The 18,842-nt window shown below is 29.5% G+C and overlaps 2 protein-coding genes across 9 annotated transcripts in view; one reads left to right on the top strand and one right to left on the bottom strand.

Moving 5' to 3' along the window:
* Positions 1–1,936: 1,936 nt before the first annotated feature.
* On the top strand, positions 1,937–4,395 carry LOC107173769 (uncharacterized). The gene is made up of 2 exons (XM_015524437.2): positions 1,937–2,096; positions 3,572–4,395. Exons 1-2 carry the CDS (start codon positions 2,061–2,063, stop codon positions 4,250–4,252), a joined length of 717 nt encoding a protein of 238 aa, XP_015379923.1. The 5' UTR covers positions 1,937–2,060; the 3' UTR covers positions 4,253–4,395.
* Positions 4,263–18,842, bottom strand: part of Crtc (CREB-regulated transcription coactivator) — a 34,332-nt gene continuing 19,752 nt past the window's right edge. The window contains exons 2-14 of one of the 8 annotated variants that reach the window (XM_089222288.1): positions 13,694–13,994; positions 12,207–12,309; positions 11,987–12,146; positions 11,606–11,800; positions 10,720–10,773; positions 10,250–10,492; positions 10,080–10,187; positions 9,028–9,195; positions 8,826–8,834; positions 7,958–8,029; positions 7,605–7,670; positions 7,390–7,528; positions 4,263–6,959 (exon numbers count right to left, since the gene is read on the bottom strand). In XM_089222288.1, the coding sequence (XP_089078414.1) occupies positions 6,739–6,959; positions 7,390–7,528; positions 7,605–7,670; positions 7,958–8,029; positions 8,826–8,834; positions 9,028–9,195; positions 10,080–10,187; positions 10,250–10,492; positions 10,720–10,773; positions 11,606–11,800; positions 11,987–12,146; positions 12,207–12,309; positions 13,694–13,994 (1,839 nt within the window). In that variant the 3' untranslated portion in view covers positions 4,263–6,738. Of the gene's footprint in view, positions 6,960–7,389; positions 7,529–7,604; positions 7,671–7,957; positions 8,030–8,825; positions 8,835–9,027; positions 9,196–10,079; positions 10,188–10,249; positions 10,493–10,719; positions 10,774–11,605; positions 11,804–11,986; positions 12,147–12,206; positions 12,310–13,693; positions 13,995–18,842 lie in introns of all 8 variants that reach the window. The other 7 variants (XM_089222287.1, XM_015524325.2, XM_015524318.2 and 4 more) reach the window with 7 other exon arrangements.

An 18,842-nucleotide genomic window follows, 5' to 3' on the forward strand; every position in this document is an offset into this window, starting at 1 on the left:
GTCTTTTTTCCTAGATTCAATCCAAACTGAATGTAGTTTTTGAGATAACAAATTTCGTGTATTGAGGTATAGTCTAAGAAGAAAAATATGAAATACATTTTCTGTTTAGTCTAGTACCTACTTGTTAATTATTGTAAGTACTTAGTACATATATTATATTATTAATAATACATAAAGTTTGACAACTCATAAATTATTTGTACGAATTTCGCATACCTAACCCTGATTTTTACCTATATGAAAATATGAATATATACTGTGACATGGACATAATCATAGGTTATAACAGCTGATACTTACATTAGGTATTATAGAATATAGATATATAGATTATATAATATAGATTTGTCAGATATACAAAGATACACAATATAATTTCTTACTGAACAAAAATAATAGCCAACACGGGCAAAGAAAAGTTGACTCCAGTATCACTCCTAAGCCTCCTCTCACTTGAACCATTCCTGATCCTCTTAAATATACTATATATATATATTAATATTATATATATTTTAATACTTATAGTCCAGTAAAATAAGTAAAATGTTGAAACTAATCTTCTGAAAGCTGAATATTGGTACCACGAGTACCTAGAAATATTTAATTACTAATACACAGTCCTGGCACCAATCACTTGTGTGTAGCTCCCTAACCCTTCATATACCATTTATTTAGGCATTTCAATAATTTAGATACAATTATTTGTAATAAATATAAAACAAGGTAGGTTGTAGGTACCTATTGCGCCTATCAACTATGTATAATAGTAGATATCTACCTATAGTTACACAGGTACATTTTGATGTGAAAATCTCGTTATATACCTACGCATAAAGTTTTTAATTAAGATTTAAGTTAAATTTTGATTGCCTAGCTTTAACTGGAACATTTGAATTCTTTATTCTAGTTATCCCTAATCAATGTAGTAGTCAGTAGAAACTAAAAAACTACCAGCTAGGTACACATCATTGAAATTCGACCGACCGTCGATGCATATATATAATCATATAAATCTATCGATAGGTATATAGATACCTACCTATATAATAACATATATTATATATGTATATAGACATAGCAAAACTAATTTTCTACTTACCGGCAGAATCGATAATTATGTATTGACGTACAGTAAAAATATAATAATATGATAATATATTAATATGCGCAAGCGATTAGAAACCGTGATCGGTGGGGGGGGGGGGTGAGCATCGCATCGGCGAGGTCGGCTTAAATGCTAGAAATATTATGCCCATCTTTATGTTATAATATTATATTGTGCATCCTATAATATAAATATTATGGATTATATTATGCATAGTCGTTTATCAAGGTGCCCAACAAATAACAATAATAATAATATAATACGACCTATGCGGCTATACCTGTGGTGCGTAGTCGGACGGGTCGATTTACAGAAACCTGTTGTCCGTCTTTCGTGTGAAATGCACGAAAAACGCATTCGGGCCTAATCGCAGGAAATGGGAAAACGCACGGGCGGCGGGCGCATCCGTCTCCACGACATAGGCATTATAATGATGCTGCAGTTATAGGTATATATTATATATGATGCATATCGTAATATATTATGTGCACATGTATAATACCTATAATATATAACAAGACGGCGATTTCGTAACGACGAAGAGTAGTCGATAGGAATCTGGTTTTATGCCGGGTTTGTTGAACTGCCCGAAAAAACCGTCTTCGCGGCCCCAGGGTCAAGGTTAATGCGTCTCCTATATATTATATTATATTACCCACGATGCCATCATATAGGTGCACGCGCCTGCTATTATATCAAGAAATGTGCGTGTATAGGCCTATAATATGTTAGTGCGAACGACATATATGTATAGGCATATCAAACATGTAGAGATGATGAGGTACTCGCGCCGGTGGGATATACCTAGGTAGAAGTGTTTTATACTTGGGCATAATAATTACGGTAGGTATGCCTACTTGGCACGTGCAGCTCGCTGACTAGCTATATAAGCGCGACGATCGGGTGCTTGTGGTTTTTATTCGCCGACACACTCGATTGCGCGAACTCGTACAAGATGGGCAAGTCCACCGGAGTGTTCGTCTTTTGCACCGTAAGTATAACACAATACCTATACCTACATTTATTGTATTTTATATAAAGCCGATTATCATTGTTCATTTAATTTATTGCCAGTCAATCATAGCTACCTATATAAGTTATACTATATAAAAGTCTACAAAATAGATATTATATAGAGTTAAAATTTTGGGGAAGCAAAGTAGGTACCTATAGGTATTCCTCGTATCTCGGACACTTCTTTTACTGACACTTATGCCTATAATTACTCCTATATAATAAATTCATATTTATATAATATTAAATAATAATAATGATGCTAGCCCTAAGTGTCTATATATTAGAATCTTGCAGACGTCTGATACTCTATAGGTGGAATACTGGCATGAATCATGATCTACGAGAACTTATGATGGGGTAGTAGGTATTTATACATTATATTCTGAGGAAATGTATTTACAAGATAATCAACAAGTGATGGATCGTAGGTATTCATCAAAATATTTCACATACATCCGTAGACTGTGGAAAAATCTTTATATTTACACCCAAAAAAAAAAATTCTAAAAATATCCGATAATGAATCCACCAGATCGTATCCGAATATATTTTTAAAAACTTAAATTTCAAGTATTCAAAGTTTGAATTTCAAACTAACAACGTAAAAAGAGCCAACTAACAGTTTTGAATGAAATATCCAAAAACCAAAAGATAAAATATTCAAAACAGATTGATTAACACGGTAACTGCAATGATTAAGTATAAAACTAAAATATATTACCACAGAATAGATATTACCTGCTCAAAGTTTTTGAAGACAGTGTCTATACACCTATGCATAAAATATAGTACGCACCTATGTATGGCTAAATTTGACAGAAACTAATAATTCCCACTCTCGTAGACCATATTTTGGCAATAATCTCAAATTATTATATTATTATTATTTATCGGTACATAATACGTACCTACTAGCTATATAGTGTTATATTATTTATCAGAGGAATACTTAGAGGGCGTGCAGGAGGTGCATGGAACCAGAGCCCTTAAGCTGTGTTTTATAAATGGGGCCCTTGAGCCCCTAATCGGCTTAATCAACAAGTAGCAACTGAAACTTTATAAGGGGGCCGAAAAATTAGGTGCACCCCTGTTCTTAAATACATAGATACCCTACTGCTATTTATCCTTTACAGTAAAGGATGATTTAGAAGTATTACTTGTTTTGTAAATGGACTATTACGTACATTGTACATGTATTAGGTACATTATTAATTACAAATGAGTATTGACTATAGGTCAAACCTAACCTATGTATTATGGAATATAAGATGCGAACCGACTTAAAGGTCAATCATCATTATTGGTTCAAGTATACAGTGTGTTAATGTGTGTTATGGTATAGTCATTTAACACTATTAACAGTATATTATACAATATACTGTTTTGGACTCGAATTTTCTCAAATATTATTTCAACGTCATATTATATAATTTGTAATCAACCCGGCAGGTTGCAGTAGCCATGATCGCAGTCACCGAAGTACCAATTGCTACGGACGCGTTCCTGGAGCCATTCGCCAGCCAATTGATCGCGAAAAAAATGTTACTCAAACACGGATTCGCCGCACCTGCACCACCGTCCGGCCAAACGACGCAGTACATCTATTACGGTGGCCAATATCAACACCACCCGCAGCCGCGGCCGTTACCGTCCCAGCCCCAACCACAGGTCAGCTACCCGGCTTACGGTCCACAAACGCCCAGCTACCCGTCGTACGGTCCGCCGGCCAGTTACAGCGGATACAGCGAACAGGCCGCGACTTACGTCAAACCGGCACCGGCGTATGTCCCGCAAACGCCCAGCTACCCGTCGTACGGTCCGCCGGCCAGTTATAGCGGATACAGCGAACAGGCCGCGCCCGTCGTCAAACCGGCACCGTCATACGGGTCGGTCACTTACGTCGGATACAGCGAACAGCCCGCACCTGTCGTCATCAAGCCAGTACCGTCGTACGGCCCGCCGGCCAGTTATGGCGGATACAACGAACAGCCCGAGCCCGTTGTGAAACCGGCGCCAGCTCCGGCTCCATGTCCACCAGCTAGCCAGCCGGCCGCACAAGTCGACTTCTCCAACTACGCCGTTCACGGTGGACACGGTTTCAGCAACAATAACGGGGGTTATGGAAAATAATATAGACAGATAGACGACGACGATGACAATAATATTTATAGTAATAATAATAAAAATACCACCAATCATGTATTATGAACTATGTATAAGTTTAAAGAATTAAAAATTAATTTAATAGTAAAAAAATGACAATGTACAAATAAGGTTTTCGTTATTTATCAATCAATTACCTACGTAAAAAAAAAAAAAAGTACAAAGTAAATTTGACTAGTGTTGTCAATGGTTTCTAAGCGTTTCTCAATTGATCTTTGGCACCACGACGTTTGGCGTGTTTCCGAACGAAAACCCTGTGATTCTCAATTTTTTTATCGTATCAATTTAAGTATATCGTGTGCGCAAAAGGATCTGCTATTAAGAAAAATCTAAGGGAATAAAATATTCTTAAAATTACCCCATAAAGTCGACAGTCTTATTATTTTCAGAAAAAACCCCAACTAAGTGGAAAGACGTTCTTGCACAAGAATACTTCAAATTAAACATTTACTTCACAAATTTATGTCTTATTGATTCTTCTAGAGCCAAAATCTTACTACCATTTGAGAAACACTGATCTAATTCAATTAAATTCTTTTACAATATTTTTTTTAAGTTCTTAACATTATAAATATATATATTTTTAAGACAATTATAACAAATAAAAACACTTCACATAATAAATAATTCACAATAATAATAATAATAATAATAATAATAAAAAACAGGATTTTTATTTTATTGATTTTTATTGACTAGTATTTAGTATTTAGTAAGTACAGAAATAAAAACAATTCCATTCATGAAATGTTCAACAAACAGTTTTGCACATCAACACTATATAAACAACAAAATCAAAAAAATTAAAAATTGGGTTTGTTTCCTTTTTAATGAACAATACAAATTCCAAATTTATATTAAACCTAAACTTTATTCTTCGAATAATTATAAAAAATGTAAAACAAGTAAGTAGAAATTCTTAGTCATAAGAATTTTTCAACATAGCTTATTAAATAACTAAATAAAGGATTTAAAACTCTTTTATGTTTGTATCTATAGTTATTTACTATCTATTTATAATTTATTGTTCAAGTAATTTTGTAATAATGTTATATCTTGTTCGAAATATCAATAATTCTGGATAATTAACAAGCAATGATTTAAAAATATGAATGATAAATTTAATATTTCAACACCAATAAATGCTGTACTTTTATTAAAATTGTTTATGGTTTTAATACATAAAATATGTAATACTAAATATTATAAAAAACATGACAGAGTTCCAAATACTTTACCTAACCAATTAATGTAATACATATGTACAATCATGTTGTACAAATATTTACAAATGATAACTAAGTATTTTTTTTTATCTATAATAAATCAATCGAAATAAAAGCAAAGTTAAAAAAATTTATGAATAACATAACTTAGTCTTTATGAAAGAAAAATATTATTACATAATATGCATGGGAAAATTTACATGGTTTAAAAACTGAAAGAAAGTATGAATTTAAATAAAGAACAAATTTTCCTAAATATATTTTGTAACATCCAATATTTTTAATTAAAATTTTAGATTTAATATTTTTCTCATATATAAGATAAATTATGTATAATGATAATTGTCTTCCATTAATTTCAACATTCATTTTGAGTAAAATTTTAAAAATAAAAATTAAAAGGCACATTTAAACGAACACAATTATAAACATGCATACCAAATTCGCCATGGAAAGGCTTATACAAATTATTACATGCACACACAAATACAAACATATTAAATTATACATACTTAAATACTTACATACATACATACATACATACATACATACATAGAATATATACATGTGTGTGTGTGCATATACTATTGTATAATATATGTATGCAAGTACGTATGTACACATAAAATATTAATAAAAATACATCTAACACGAGATCTTTAAATTTAATTGAACATTTGTCTTTTAATTGTAGAATTTAATATTTTATTAGTAAAAAAAAAATATTATATTACAAAAATGATTAAGGGTGGGAAAGGGACTTTATTAAAATTATATTATAATTAAGTATTAAATATATACTGTATAAAAAATACATATTTGTCATAATAAACTTACAATATATGCACCATAGGTTCTAAAATTGTGATTCGGCAGCTAAGGATATTTAAATTTGTGCAGTACATTATAATATATTTATAAAAAACTCCAGAAATATGAAAAAGGTATAACATTAGTTATAAAATGCAACAATGATTAGAGTATCAGATGGTAACTACATAAAAAAAACAACACAAATTCAATATAATAAGAAAAAAGTAAAAATTTAAGTCTTTGGCACTGAAAAATGAAAATAGCAAGAAAATATTACAATAGCTTAGTTATAATCAAAGTTTCCTGGCACTTTTGTGTGTTAAAAATAATAACTATTACTATCCATTTCTAAGAATACAATTTATCAATTAATCACAGATAAAAAAAAAAGAATAAAAATCTCAATATAATTAGTTAAATTTGAAAGTGACCATTATGATCATTGTTAGTTGATTCATCATTGATTGGTTCAGCTAACATTTGTAAATGTTCCAAGTGATCTAGGTCAATCTGATCAACAAGACCCTGTCTAATGCTTTCTTCATTGGTGAAGAAGTCAGCATCAAATGCGTTTGTGGAATTTAATTCTTTCACAAAATTATTTTGGTTATCCAATTGATCTCCATTAGAAAAATCTACATAAGACATAAACAAAATGTATTAATCAAGAATACTGAGGTAAATGTTATGTGAAGTATTTTAGTTTTCAAATTAATTTAGCAAGTACTATTTTTTAAATAAAATTAACATTGAAATGAATTTGCAGAGTACATTTATGAAATTTTTCTAGATTACTTTACATTATATTTTTTGTTATTATTCGATAAGTAAGCTTTAAAAAATCATTTTAACATTTTACTTTTAGCCAGGAGTTTTGCTAACTATTTTATTTCACGACAGATATTTTTATTACAAATGCAAACTTTACTTAATTAACATAAAGATAACCAAATACAAACAAAACATATGTTTAGCATATCTAACAAATAATTGAAGTTATCTGTCTGATAAACTGCACCAAATATGTAAATCTAACAAAATAGTATTAATAATACAAACTATTACCTGTAAGTATAATGTCAGGAATACTGGAAGGAGTATTAGGTGTTGTATGGGTTTGGTTGGGAAATTGGAGAGACTGTGATGGTGAAGTACTAAAATATCCCAAATCAGCTGTCATTTCTGAATTCACATATTCCTCATTCTAAAAAACAATATATAAGTGTCTAGGCCAGTAACAAGTAGAATATATAAATGTATGAATGCATGTACATATTTACCTGTTGCAAGTATGTGTTAGTGGGAGAGCCTATGTATTCCAATCCTGTAGATACAGGACTATCGAGCTAATTAAAAACACAAATAAATAAAAAAATTAAGTTTAGTTAGTTTTTAAAAAAAGGATTTTAATATCAAGAAAATTGTTTAGAAAATTACCAATAAACATGCAGTTATCTAATATCAACATTAGTATTTATATTATGTAAACACAATAGATATGCAAGGTACCTACTAAAACAACCCTTATTTTTTTTAATTAATTTTTTGTTATTGATAAGCAACTAGAAAATATAATGTGTACCATATAACTATATAAGGTACACATTTTACAATCTATTTTTGACCATTTTACCTGGATTTGGGCAGTTATCCAAGCTGATGGATTTGAATCTTTTAGCGATTGCATCACCTGATTCCAGTCCAGCTTTATGATAGCGGAACCAAAATATAATTAACTGTTTGATATTTCAAGTAAAGCAAAGGTCTAGTGGTATTTTAGCATAAGTTTTATGTTGTGCATTTATTTCATTATTGTTATATAAAAACACCTAGATGTGTTGTTTCCATCTTATTAATGCATAATAGGGAAAATTTATGTTAAGAAGAATCCGTTTTGCACTGATCTTATAAATAATAGAGTAAATTAACCAAATGTGAGACTTAAAGATAAGAATATTATCTAGAGCGCCTCAATAGGTGTTTTTGATATTTTAATATCGAAGCAAGTTATGAGAATTTTAAAATTATTAAATTAGTGAGTGATACTCCTTAACTTAATATTATGTTCACCACCAATTGCCATTAATAACTTTTGAACCCATTATACTATTTTTTTCTAAAATTTTAAATCGTTAACAAAATTACAACAAATATATTTTAAATTCAGTAATTTCCTTCTTTTTTTTTGGGGGGGGGGGGAATTTATAAACATTATAGGTAATCAAAATTGATAATTTTAAAGTATTTAAATATATAATTAATGACTGGACTTAACAGAATTAATAAGTATTAAATTATATTAAAAATTCAATATAAAAAATAGAACAGAACAAACACAATATTTGAACACCAATTAAAATTAAAAATCAAGTCCAGAATTATTACCTATTTTATATTTATAATAACAAAAAAAATATGACAACAGGTAACAATCATTTTTGTGACATATGTTAAGTGTTATTAAGCATTAGAGTAGGAACTACAATGATTGTTTTACTTACCATCATATCCTTTTTAATATAAGCATAAACCAAAATAAATTATAATTAATCATACTGATTAATAAATCTAAATTCTAGTAAAGTTGTTTTATAATTTAGATAATTTATTTGATTTATATTCAAATAAAAATTTAAAATAATTTTTTTTGATTTGTTATTACTATAAAAATACTGTATAAAACATCTTGATTCATAGGCTCACCATAGAGAAATTTTCAAAATGGTGTTGGAGATTGTTGGTTTGCGTCAGATTTGCATAAAAATCTTTTTGCGTTTGATAGTTTTGATGTTGATTAGTACTACTGACTGAAGAATTACTAGGAGAGGATGGGCTTTGTGGACTGCCACACAATGGACTGGAACTTCCATACTAAAAATAATAAACAATTTAGTATATTACACATAATATATTTAATAATTATATATTATATATATATTATATATATATTACATAAATATTATACAATACAATATTGAATGTCCGTATAAATTCGATAAATGTTGATGTAAATATTAAATACATTATAAAATAATTAAAAATAAATTTGTTTAAGTTGTAATAAAAAAATGTTCTTAGTCATTTTACATGACTGTAATTTACGAATAATTATTATGTTTAAACTTAAAAATCTAACTTGAGCCACATTTAGTTCCATTGAGAGCTGCAGGATTATTATCACTGGTCTAGCATATAATTGTTTATCACCCTAAGATAATAAGCAGGCATTTTCAGATTTTCATTTTCTAGAATTAATATGTGTGAAATCCATTGAGTTAAAAGGACTACCAACTGAGAATGCATACAAGAAATCTTTAAACATGTGTAAATTAATAATTAATAACCATGATAATAATGATGTAGAAATCAAATTGATACAAGGAAATTCAGAATTTTCAAATAGAACATCTGAAATAACAAGGTTATAAATATATTATGTGTCTCGAAGTTTGAGTAATAAGAGTCAGGAGCATACATACGGTTTTGTCGGCTTTACTCAACTAAAACTTAATGGTGGTATAGCTCAATTTTATAGTGTTAAAACGATAATTTTGTTTATAAAATATTTTACTTTATTTTATATTTTAAATAAAATAAAACATTCTGAAAATTAGAGTCAAACTATAAAAACTCAAATAATTGTTATTCAAAGTCATAAATGGAATGTATAATAGGCACTAAATAATTAAGCCAGTGTGATACTTATATGTAAAATTGTACATATTTACATCAACTAAAAATAATAATATACATACTTGAATTGTAAGTCCTGGAGATGATTGTGGACTTGGCCTGTTAGATTGTTGATTTCTATATGATCCTAATGTGTTTATATTGTTAAGCTGGGAATTTCCTATGTTTAACTGAAATCACAACAAATGTTAAAGTATATACTATACATAAATGTTTTGATATGAAAACTTACATGTGAGGAATTTATGTCAGTTTGACCATCAATAATACCACAGGACTGGTGAGTTTGTTGTTGTGCTGGTGACAATGGAATATGCTGATACATAAGTGTTTGTACAGGGTTCATTTTGATGCCATTCATTTGGCCAGTTACACAGTTCATACTTGAATTTTGACCTAACATTTGCATTTTAATGTTGTTGTTGCAGTTTTCTCCTGAATTACCATTTCCTGGACTATTATCTACAGTAAATCCCTGTAAGAAAAAAGTTTATATATAGATATAAATAATCATCAATATACTTCACACATTTTTAAATGTACTTAAATTTTTCTGTCTAGTATCGTGCTGATACAGGCAAAGTAATTTTAAATTTGTAAGCAAAACAAAATATATAAACAAACTTACATAATACATAAAAAAAGTATTAGGTACATAAATTAAAAAAATATATTAAATGAATTAAACTGCGTGCAACTAACCTTACATGTGCGTTGTAACCTATGGTTCATAAAGTAAGGAACACTAAGGTGATTCTGCAATCATATCAAGGTACTTAAAATGAATAACCAAATATCTAAATAATTCTTAATAAATAAAAGAAGAATCAGTTGCAAAGCAAAACATATGTTTATTAAATATATACTTTTAAAATAAAATTGTCAGGATGTCAACACATAATTTGTTTTCTCTCTCTGACACATGCACAATGTGGTAAATTTGCAGTCAACAGAACCAACTTTGTGTTTATAGCTTTAGTACTAGAGTGAATTGAGGTATCGTCAAATTTGAATTTTAATATTTAATCTGTGTTCTTATTTTAGATATTTAACAATAGTAAGATATGAGTATTTTTAAATTGTAACATTATAGAAACTCATACTTCTCTTTAAAAGTGAAATATCATAAAATAGCCAACTTAAGAAAACAGATAATGTTCTCAACTTTCAGTTTGAAATTAGTTCAAATCACTTTAATACTAAAGTTTACAACAAAAGTTCAGCTAAATACAAATTGGCTATATTACTAAATTGGTGCAAAATTGATAACATTTTATGAAACCATGCATCACAAAAATAAGCAAGCAATAAAAAAAAAAAAATAAAAAAAATAACTATCATAAAGTTTGAGCACATGACACATTTTCAGATATAAACTATAAACAACTCTAAATTTGAAAAAAAGAGAATTAAAGCAAACAAATATTTTCTATAAATATCTAGTGAGGTTTGAATGTATCAATTTAGCATAACAAATGTTGGCTACCAAAAATAACTCAAGCGATCTATCTACAAAACAGAAAAATGAACATGTCTTAAAATCTATCTGGGATGAAATTTTCTGAAGACATTTTTTTGAGTAACTCACTGGCAACACAATGTCACAAGTGACCACAGTAGTTTGGTTAGGAGAATCAGGTGGTGGTGAACTTGTAAATGAAAATCGTGTAGGTGGTGTACGGCTGTTAATTGATACTGGGGATAGGACACTTGGACTCTGGCTCGGAGTACCTTGAGAGCCTTGAGAACCTTGTGGACTACACCCATCTGTCGTTAGTGGACTCTGCTGAAACAACCATCTAATCTAATCACATACTATCAAGGAACTAGGTTCCTTCTTAATTTATGTATAAAAAGATCTAAATTGTTAATTTTGAATACATGTAGTATTGTAGTTAGTACCTATTAAATATGCTAAAAAGAAATAAAAAGAACAAAACAATTTAATATGATATAATATTGATCTTACGTTGCTATTATAAGGAGACGATAAATTATACTGGTCATCCTGATCAAGAGGGGCATGGATCGGCTGAGAAAATTGAAAATTAGTAAGGTCTGGTAATGAACCAGTATTGTTACCAATGGGTATTTGAACAACACCTGGTTCTTGTTGAGTGGTAAAAACGCTAGAAAAATAAATAATAAAAATTTTTTTTATGCCTAAAAATAAAAAAATAATAGCTTACTGAATTCCAGGAACTCTAGGTACGTCACAACAAGATCTAGGTCTTTTATCTGGTGATGCTGACAAGTACCTTTTCTTATCATATTGCTGGCTATCAATCAATGCTAAATAAAACAAATATTATAAATGTTAGTGAAATTATTTAAGAAAAAACTAAAATCAGTTCCTTGGTGGAAGTTGTCCGTTACTAGCGGCAAACTGTTATTTCTATATGAAAATCGAATAGGTCAACGTTTACATTTATACTGAGAACGTCAATAAACAGTATTGGCATTGTCTATTAATACTCACGACGACGCGCGTAGCCTTATTTCAGGTCATGAAAAAATGTCTAATAATAACAATAATAACTTTGTTACAGACAAATCTTTCTTAATATTACAATTCAACTCCAATGGACTCAACAACAATGTCCATGAACAAACTATTTTTATTAACAACCTCATTGATATTACCCTAATAACAAAAATGCACTTCATGCAATATGTTTATGTTCATATCCCAGGAGTCAGGACCAAGGTTTTATATAATAATCAAAAATTCAAAACTAACCACTCAGAACTGCAATACAGAGTTATGCTATTTTTGTTAAATCCACAATTATATTTCATCCTTTACCTAGCTTTAGTTAAAATTTTGTTTCCAGAACACAGCCCCTTTCATTTTAGATTTTTTTTTAAATACATATATTAAGTACGAAAATTATTGAAAAGCAGAGAACTAACTATTGTTTCAATTTGCAAACCTTCAAATAAAACTATAACCATTTAGTAGATTTATTTAAAAAAATAATTACAAATTCATCATTCCATGACCTTGTAAGTTATCTAACGAATATTTCTTCTAAAGATCTATTATCTCTGGCAAAGGCATAGCTAAGAATTTTATTAAGGGAAGGGTACAATCAAATACATTTTTAAATTTTTTCCTCATCTAAATTTTCGTTCAACATTAATTTATTTGTAGATCTTGGTCTCTGGAAAGCAATATAGACATTACGTGTACAATGTGTACATATTAGTAGATCCTACATCGCACTTTCTAGATCAGCAATTGTACACAGATATAGAGAGCTTTTGATTACGTGCGGCACGATGGCCTTTTGTAAAAGCTTAAAAATGTCTTCCTCCTCCTTATGACATCATAACGATGAAGCCATATATTTTATAAAAAAATTCACAACCACTCATTCAATATTTTACCACCCCCTCCTCCGCTTCAATACTGGATAATCTCCAAGGACTAAGACGCTTAAAGTGCAACTAGTGCAGCAGTGTCGTGATCTGTTAAACGATTTTATAATAATAAAAAATAATATATTAGTAAGTGTCATAAATGGGTGTCTCCTTTCATCAAAAATGTTTATCATCATGTCATATTTGTTACTTTTAGCATATATTATCTGTATAGTCTTATTGTATAAAACGATACAAATTGATACACTACGATTAAAAAAAAAAAAAAAAATGTAATAATGTAATATTGGACCTGGCTTACTTCTGCGCTGAGAGCCAGGACTGTGTAGGTGGGCCAACGATTCAGTAGAACTGCTCTGTGACACACTCTGATGTAAAGCTGAATCTGAATGAGTACGCCTCCAGCTGGTATCAGGTGGAGGAGGTGATAAATAAGGTCCGCTAGAGTAAGGGGACTTATCAGCCGATCGTTTTTCTGATCGCATTGGGCCTACTGAACCAACACTACGGCCACGCTCTCGGTAACCAACTGATCGACCTCGGACTTGTTGATTAGGATTAACAACGACTTCTTCACAACCATTAGCCAGTAACTGTAAGTATTATATTATATTATAATTATTATTATTATTATTATTATTATTATTATTATTATAAGATCAAATCAAAATCATTGATAGAATAAAAAGGAAGAGACTAAGGAATAAGTGCAATCAATCATTTCTAGAGCATTTCAGCTTATTCAATCACTATCACTATGGTATTAAGCAGTAAGGATATGGACATGGAGTTACTATAATAGTAGTATAACTCAGTCCAGACAAATTTTACATTTTCGTGTTTTTTTTTTTTATTTCGTGCAAGCAATAATAAATGCGCTCATTATTTATTGAAACTTTTTTTCTATCGGATGATATATAAATATGAAGTTAATAAAAATAAAGGGTGGAAATAAATTTAACACTCGTTGTATATCGCAATGATTAAATGAATATACCATGAGGAAATCCAGTATTTTTTCTTTCGTTCAACGTCGAATTTTATTTTAAATATTTATATATTAATAATTACTATTTTGATTACACAATACACATAAATTAATAGTAATTGCGGATGGAAAAGGCGAGCAACAAAAATACAATTTATATACTTACTAATTTAATTTAACCAATAATTGTATTTATTTTAAAGGAACAGTCTATAGAGTAAAACATTTTTATTTGATTCTGGCCTTCGATTTGGTAGCAATATAAACAAAATATGCCACCAAGACCTTTATGTATATCGTAGTGAGTCTATATTTAGAATTAATTTAAACGGAAAATAATGATTATTGATACCTATAAGCTATAATAGAATACATAATAATGATAGTAAGTAATATTGATCATGAAACATGATTGAAATTTTACTATTTTAGCTATCTAACTATCAAAATTTTAAGAGGTTAGATTACCTACTTAGTGAAAATATAAGTTTTAAATATATTATTTCATTAAATATTTTAACGCAAATTTATACCTTAATTAATTGAAGTACAATAATAAGTTTAATGACACTAGTCACCAATCGTATACTTTTTTATTTTTATTTAATAGTAAATAAAATAAAATCAATTTTAATATTTACAAGTTTTTTTTCAAATCATGCCCAAATTTCTCATATTTCATCCATAAATTGCAAAGTTGAAATATTGTAGTATTATAAATTATAATACTTCATAAACGTCATTATTATTCATTACCAAAACATTGAATAGATATTGAATATTGATATAAGCTGTCGCAGTGATACTGCACGATGTCTATGATACGTTGATACTTATACCAATCAACAAACCTAATATCTTACATTATTTATGATATTTTATTAGATACTAGATACTGGAATTTGGACAGATAACACAATTTTATAAAATTTCTAACCTAAATTTTGAAGTCAAACGCGGACGAGGAATAATCTTCCTGTTTAGTTATATAAATATTTGTAATTGCTGTTTAAGCGATTTATGAACTGACAGACAGTTGTATCGATGTATATATGTTAGCGGTAATGCATGTAATACGTTATTTTATTAAATAACTAGTTATTCTATAAAAATTCAAATATGTTCGTTAATATATAAATTACACGATTTTACTAGTTAATATATAAAATACCGATTGGGTTTTCGTTAATGTATGAAATTTATATCATTAGGTAGATGACCGAGACTGGATTAGATAACATACAAAATTTGTTACCGTTGTTGTTTTATTAATAAAAATAATAAGATAAGATAGTATTGAACCACACCATTTGGCATAGACTAAACTCATTCGTGTGACAGTGTACCGCAATTTAATTTATGCACAGAAAAGTTTATTACGCTTAATGACGTTCCAGATGAAGATATTTGCCTTCGAAAAGCATCCGAATCCCAATCAATTGGTAATGGACAATGGTGCTTTTAATGTACATGCCAACAAAAGTGCACCACAAAACGGTGCACATGTTTAAAAAATAATTTACTTTGTAATTGTCACCCAAAAAGTTCCTGTACTAATAAATAAATAGTAAATTTAAAAAAAAAAATTATACAAATACATTGACGTGAAAAAAAAATTAACATTAATATGTTATATAATAATGTAAGGTGTGTTTGACTTATACTAACATTTGATTTTATAATTTGTAAATTGATTAAGATTTTAATAATTATTCTAATAAATTGATGTGAAATAAATTAATATTAATATTTTATATAATATTGTGAGGCTCGTTTGACTTAATACTATAACATTTGATTTTTTTTTGTAATTTAATTATAACTTTTATTCAATAATAGTTTTAAATACATTAACTAAACCCATATTGTTAGTTTATAAAATATCTAGTTGGTATGTAGAATAGTTATTTATGTAGACTAGTTATTTTATAGAATTACGGAATTTCATACATCAACGCTAACATATATAATATATATAATATATATATATACAGATTTATCGATCACTGCAGCCGCAATTTTAGTGTACAGTACGAATAAACAAATGAGTTGGTAGTAAGAGATCAAAAAGTATGTAGCTTTCATTATAAATTATTTATATCAATGATAAATATTATAAATATTATAACATTTAAAAAATATGTTTATGACATTGTCCCTCCAAACAAACCATAAGCTTATAAGTTTGGTACATACAGAAAAGTGTAAAGAATTATTTTTAAATAAGTGCTGTAGCATTGATTATGGACCTAAATTCGCAATGTTTTTAATATTACTTTTCAATAAAAAAAACTATTGTGATTATTATTTAATTTTAATGATAAAACCATACTAAACTAAGTACTATAATTTAATGTTAAATATAACAAGAACATAAATTTAAAGTTTGAATAGAAAAATAAATTTCAAAATCCATAAACTTGTTTTATAATTAACATTTTATAAATTCTTTTAATATAAATCCAATTTAATTTTTACAATTGTTCATTGTTATTACGCAACTGGTATTATGAGACTTTCCAAAGATTAAACTGTCAAATTTTAAATAATGAAATCAGTATACGCTACGTACTTGCAGAGGTAAGGGGCTACACAGAATTATTTTGTTTTAATCATAACATAAAACACACATTATAAGTATCAAAGTAGAGAATATTTACATTTCATATATTTATTTTATTTTCAACGGTGATTACATTTTAATAGAATTTTCAAAACAAATTCTAAGATAAATCGAAATGTTACCATATGGCATAAGTGCAACTCACTTTTTCATAGTAGGAGAAATATTGGGAGAGCCTTAAGATAATTTCTGCTAAATTAGGCTCACATTAGTGAAATAGTATTATGCTTGAGTTTTGGAATTTTATGCAATCTCATTATGAGTGTTAATACTGTTAATTGTATAAATGTATCTATAATAATTATAAATATCTATCAAGTATAGGTTATAGCATGCATATTATTATACCCTTTACTTTTGAAGTAAAACGTAAACAGTTGCGGCTGGTTCAAACGATAGACCTCAGATAAAAACTGGTATGATGGTTAATTTAAATTATTTTGATGTTCAAACGTATTATCGTACTAAAAAAAAAATAAAAACCAAAATATCTTTGTAAATACATAATTTTATACAATGACGTATCTGTAAACCTTAATGAAAAAATTTTAAAATATATTGTTGAGCTTTACGAAATCACTTAAAAATGATTCTATTCTACGTTTTTTTGAGTGACGATAGTAAAGAAAATTGAAAATATCATATAAAATAACGCTCATAAAAAAAAGTTTTATTTTTAAAGGCTTAAAACGGAGACATTACTTGAAGTGTGTGAAATTAGCCCCTCCCCCACTTGTCTAAATTACACCGGAGTTGTACTGCTTTTCTGCCGCACACCACAAACAATTTCTGTAGGCATAATGTATAATTATAAAATATTCTACGTTAGATGATATTTTAGTATCACATGACAGACGATGTGAGTAGCTTGTGCCGCTTGTGGGTAGTGCGCAAAGAGCATTGATTAACAAGGGTGGCGTAGGGTAAATATAGAAACTTGTTAAATAAATTTATAATAATAATAACAATAATAACAACATTAATATAATTTATATGAGAAACGATTAACGTTAGGATGAATATCGGTAACTGAACTTTAATAACTCTACAAGCACCCAAAACAATATTATAACATTATAGGTACATTGTGCCAATCGCAAATGATTATTTAACATTTTTTTTTTTTTTTTTGCGGTATTTATTTTAGGGATCACGAATCCGACGGCGGTGTGGAAGAGGCGGGTTTCGCGTGCGTCGCGTCCCTTGCGATATTGATTGTGGTGTAGGCAAGCAAAGTTGCGTTCTATGCGGACGCGTGATCACAAGTAGGTCATCCACCGTTACTGCCACCGCCACGATTACCGAACAGACCTGTGTGATGCGTGCGTGCGTGCGCGCGCGTGTCGCCACAGCCGCTCGTACGGCCGATGGGTGCGCGCGCGCGCGCCCGACCGAATGCTGTCCGTCTGTCTCCGCGGAAAATGCACCGACGACGGCACTCCGGAAGTAGGGCACCGCGGGCCACGTGCCAACGCGCGGAAGCGGTGCCGGCTAGAGGCAGGACGAAAAACAAACTATAGTGGGGAAAAAAATAAAGCCGGCCCGGCCTGCTTCCTCTTATTCGCGGTTTAATTCAGGATAAAAACGTTCGGTGCGATAACGTCGCGTGGCCATTATTTTGTTGGCACAATATTATAATACAAATTCTATATGTAAATATGTAAGCATTGCATAACAATAATTATTGTTAATATTACGCGTTAACACGGACGTATGTAGCAATATTATATTATTGTGTATACTACGCGACGATGACGTTGTTGTTGCAAAAATAATAAGCGTATACCCACCCCGTTATACAAGACGCGCGTACCCCAAACGGAATTCGAG

Source organism: Diuraphis noxia, unplaced genomic scaffold, assembly GCF_037042655.1.
Source record: "Diuraphis noxia isolate RWA-SAM2 unplaced genomic scaffold, SU_Dnox_SAM2 contig0003, whole genome shotgun sequence".
NCBI lineage: Eukaryota > Metazoa > Arthropoda > Insecta > Hemiptera > Aphididae > Diuraphis > Diuraphis noxia.

What these genes read in the sequence shown, in the direction of transcription:
- LOC107173769 (XM_015524437.2), top strand. Translation starts at nt 2,061, where the DNA reads ATGGGCAAGTCCACCGGAGTGTTCGTCTTTTGCACC. An exon ending in GAGTGTTCGTCTTTTGCACC is followed by an intron (nt 2,097 to 3,571) that starts GTAAGTATAACA and finishes TCAACCCGGCAG; the next exon opens with GTTGCAGTAGCCATGATCGC.